This window comes from Quercus suber, unplaced genomic scaffold (genome assembly GCF_002906115.3).
Source record: "Quercus suber isolate HL8 unplaced genomic scaffold, Cork oak 2.0 scaffold_718, whole genome shotgun sequence".
Classification (NCBI taxonomy): domain Eukaryota; kingdom Viridiplantae; phylum Streptophyta; class Magnoliopsida; order Fagales; family Fagaceae; genus Quercus; species Quercus suber.
Window position 1 is genome coordinate 158,553 of NW_027070159.1, and position 4,121 is coordinate 162,673.

General features: G+C 33.0%; 1 protein-coding gene across 1 annotated transcript; it reads right to left on the bottom strand.

Moving 5' to 3' along the window:
• Nucleotides 1–264: 264 nt before the first annotated feature.
• LOC111989368 (uncharacterized) lies at nucleotides 265–756 on the bottom strand. Its single transcript, XM_024021159.2, has one exon. The coding sequence runs from the start codon at nucleotides 754–756 to the stop codon at nucleotides 265–267; it is 492 nt and encodes a 163-aa protein (XP_023876927.2).
• Between the last annotated feature and the right edge of the window lie 3,365 nt (nucleotides 757–4,121).

The window sequence follows — 4,121 nt, forward strand, 5'->3', positions numbered from 1 at the left end:
ACTTCCTAGCCTTGACAAGCTAATCTAGAAAGACTTGTAAGGTCTTGCAATCCTCTGTGGTATGACCTCAGTCCTGGTGATACTGATAATATAAATTTTGATTTCTTTTGGTGGGATCTCTTCCCATTTTGTTTGGCCACTTAAAATAAGGCTCGTCCTTGATTTTTTTTCTAGCACCTGGTATATTGGTTCTTTAAATACCAAGCTAACCCTTTGGGGTCCAGCGGCGTTATAAGGCACTTGGTTGAAAAACTCTCTCCTCGGTCAAGACGAGGTGAACTGGCCAACTAAGTTATCCTTTCGGTTGGGGGTAAAAGGCTTTGCCTTTCCCTTGCCTTGATTTTGATTATCTTTGACCTTCTTGTGCTCCTCAATTCGATCCATTAATTGATGCATATTCTGAGCAGGTTTCATGGTAAGTGACTTCCAAAGGTTGGAATGTGTAGGGAGGCCCACCTTGAAGGTTCTAACAACAACATCATCAAAGTCCCCGACAATCTCATTATAAATTTCCCAATATTTGTCCAAGTAGTTTTTTAGGGTCTCACCTTCCTTCATAGACATTGAGAGTAAAGAATCCAGAGGCCTTGAAACCCGGCTGCATGTCATGAGTCTTGCTCTGAATGCCCTTGTTAGTTCCTTAAAAAAGTTTATGGATCCCTCCTTAAGACCGTCGAACCATCTCATGGCAACAAGGCCGAGGCTCAAAGGGAAGACTTTAAACTTCAAGGCCTTGTTCTTAGAATTGATGGTCATCCTTTGATTAAAATGGCTTACGTGTTCAACAGGATCTGTCTTGCCGTTATATATGGTAAAAGTGGGTTGATTGAAGCGACGAGGGAGCTTGGCCTACTCAATACACCTAGAAAAAGGTGAGCGAGATATTTGGAGGAGAGAGCCTTCCCATTGGCGTCATTTCCCTAGCTTCTCCTTGGTGTGGTCCTAGACCTCTTACGATAATGTTTTCTTCCTGAAGTATGATGGGATGACGATGTAAAATCAAAATACCAAGTATCTTATTTCTTCACCAAAAGATAACATTTGAAATAAATTAAAATAAGGTACTATCCTTTGGATAGGCATTGTGGGGTGCCTAACACCTTCCCCACACGTAACCAAACTTCTGAGTCCAAGATTTTTGGTTCGAGATTTTTAAGTTTACCTTAGTTAATAAACCCCTTAAAATTGGTTTAGCCAATTAGGTAATCTAAAAATAATTAGACAAATAGGTGGCCAATCACACCTAACACAAAACCAATGATTGTTGGCAACTCCTAAAATAAAATTAAGAAAAATGGACTTACAAACACACACCTCACCTTAGAAACACAAGCACACAAAAAGTCACGTGGTCAAAGACCCAATATGTGACCAAACCATCGGAAGCCCCATTTTTTGGGGAGCATCCACAGCTGGTTTTTATCTTTTTCAATTATTGTCGCCAAAATTCTCAAAATCAGTTCTTTGAGAATTTTTATTCACTAAAATGTTGATGTAGATTTTCTTAATCATAGTTAATTTTTTTATACTATTTTATTAACCACTTTCCTAGGAAAAATATTATTTGGCACCCCACAATTTTTAAAAACATTTAAAGAATAGAGTCTGGCTCCAAACAAGCCCAAGGCTCCAACCACCAATAGGAAGATCACATTTATACTTCACTTAACCCAACTAACCAAGTGAGTTATGTATATTGCACATAACATAGCACATGTCTTCTTTTTATTGGTTAGTCTCAAACATATTTGGAACCAAACCTTATTCATGTATAAATTCTTGTTAGTGTAAGCATATTTCTAAATAGTACCCACATAAAATAACATCATAATTCTCCTAATATATATATATATATATATGAATTTTGTTCAAGTTACATCCAGTGTAACTCTAAACAACATTACATCATTCAATAACTTGTTATTAAATTTATATTTTGAAAATCTCATCATTGGATTATATTTTCTAAATATATTTAACATGCTTGCCAATTTTCATGCTAATTTAATCCACAAACTCATCTTTTATGCATTATTTTAAAATAGGATGTCAATTCAGATTAACGTGTTGTATTTGTGTCATATTGAGGTAGGGTATTCGACTAAATGCCTCAACCCAAACCCGACCGATTTAATAATCGTGTCATGATGCTTCAACCCTAACTTGACTTATTAATGAAGTGGGGCTGACACGACCCGACCCACTTAACACGCTTAACAAACAGGTAGTGTTGGGTTGACACGAATATGACACAACCCATTTCAATCTACTTAATATTAAATATAACATTCATATAGAAATAGATTTTTTACATCCCAAAAGTAGTGCATACACTTCAAGTCTTCAACCCACATTCAAAATAACATAATTCAAGAAATTATAAGAAGGTTTAAAGATTTAGGATTTGTAGGGTTTAGAGATTTAGGGTTTTGTAAAGTTTTAATTTACAATTATATCACTTATAAGCTTTTTTAATTACCCATTTTTCTTTTTAAGTTTAAAATATAGGTTGGATATAAAAGGTATTTGATGACTCTAAAATAAAATGAATATCTATTTGTTATACGAGTTAAATAGGTTGTGTTAAATGAGTCATTTCGAGTTGATACAAATAAATTAGTGTATCAAACATGTCTATTTTGGGTCACACGAGTTGACCCGCTTATGACACGTTTCTAATCGTGTCGCTTTCAGGTTAACCCACTTATGGCCCAAACCCACTAAGGGCCAACCTTAACCCACAAAAATCCATGTTGTATTCATGACGTGTTCGCAGGTCGTGTCAAGCATTGACACCCTATTTTAAACTGCAAAAACTTGAATTTAAAAAATTGATTAATGGCATGGTTATTAATATTTGATCACTTTTATATTTTTCAAATATGGAGAATATATAGAGATAATATAATTCAATCGGAGGATTTGTCAAAATTTGCTATTAATATAAAAAATATTGATTGGTGTCACATAGCATAACTTAAAATAAATAAATATATATATATATATATAGCATGATTGTTTTGTGTGTGTGTAAATGTAACAATATTACTTCAATTGAGATTCCTTTCTTATGATAAAACATCGATACAGTAACTTAGGTGTTGTTCTTTAGGTTTTTCTCTTAAGATTCAGTTATGTGACTACTTAAAAAATATACTTTCATCTAATGAGAAAAAATTCACATGGCAGAATCTTAAGAGAGGAATCTAATGAACAGCACCTAAGTACTGTACCTAAATCTTGTCCCCTTTCTTATTATGCCGTTTAGTTTTGGGGCTAAACTTAGGTATGGTTAATTAAGTGCAATACATCAGGTTGTCCAATAAAATTCAGATATACGTTTGTATAAACCAATGCATTACAAATAGTATTATCTACCCAAAGGAGAACTAAATTCAAGTATGTGTTAGGCCCTTTTGGATATACATCATTGTCAGTTTCTTTAAAACATTCTCTCTTCTCCCCGTGTGTGTGTTAAAAATACTTAGTATTCTAAAAAAAAAAAAATCAATTATGCGTTTGAATTTAATTAGGAAATCTAATGTACTACAACTAAAGAACTGAATCTATGTTTTATGCTTAGATTTTAATTGTTTTGATCTCTTGTTTACAATTTATAATATCCATGTGGCATTTGTATATATATTAGAGAGTTTCAATCTATGACATCCACTCTTTAGATTAAGACATTAATCGGTTTTTAGTATAGGTGGAGATTAAATCTCAAATATCTTATTTAACTACCAAAAATTTTACCAATTGAATATATATATATATATATATAAGGTGGGTGTGATTTAGGTGAGTATCTCATCAATCATATCATCCTCTTTTTTTTTTTTTTTCCTAAGATGATGACAAAGATCAAAAACACGTTATAAAAACCCAAGCACCAAAACAAAAATTTTAAAATACATGGATCAGAATGAAAATATCACAAAATATGGGACCGAAAAAGAGTTTTTACCTTTGTAAAATATCAGGAACAATCCCCTTCTCATCCATCACAATTTTGTCTTTATTGCTTGTGGTGTAGATGATGGATGCTTTTGGTGTCCTGATATTGCTGTTTATATATATATATATATATATATGTTGAGTTCAAGTTACACCTAATGTAA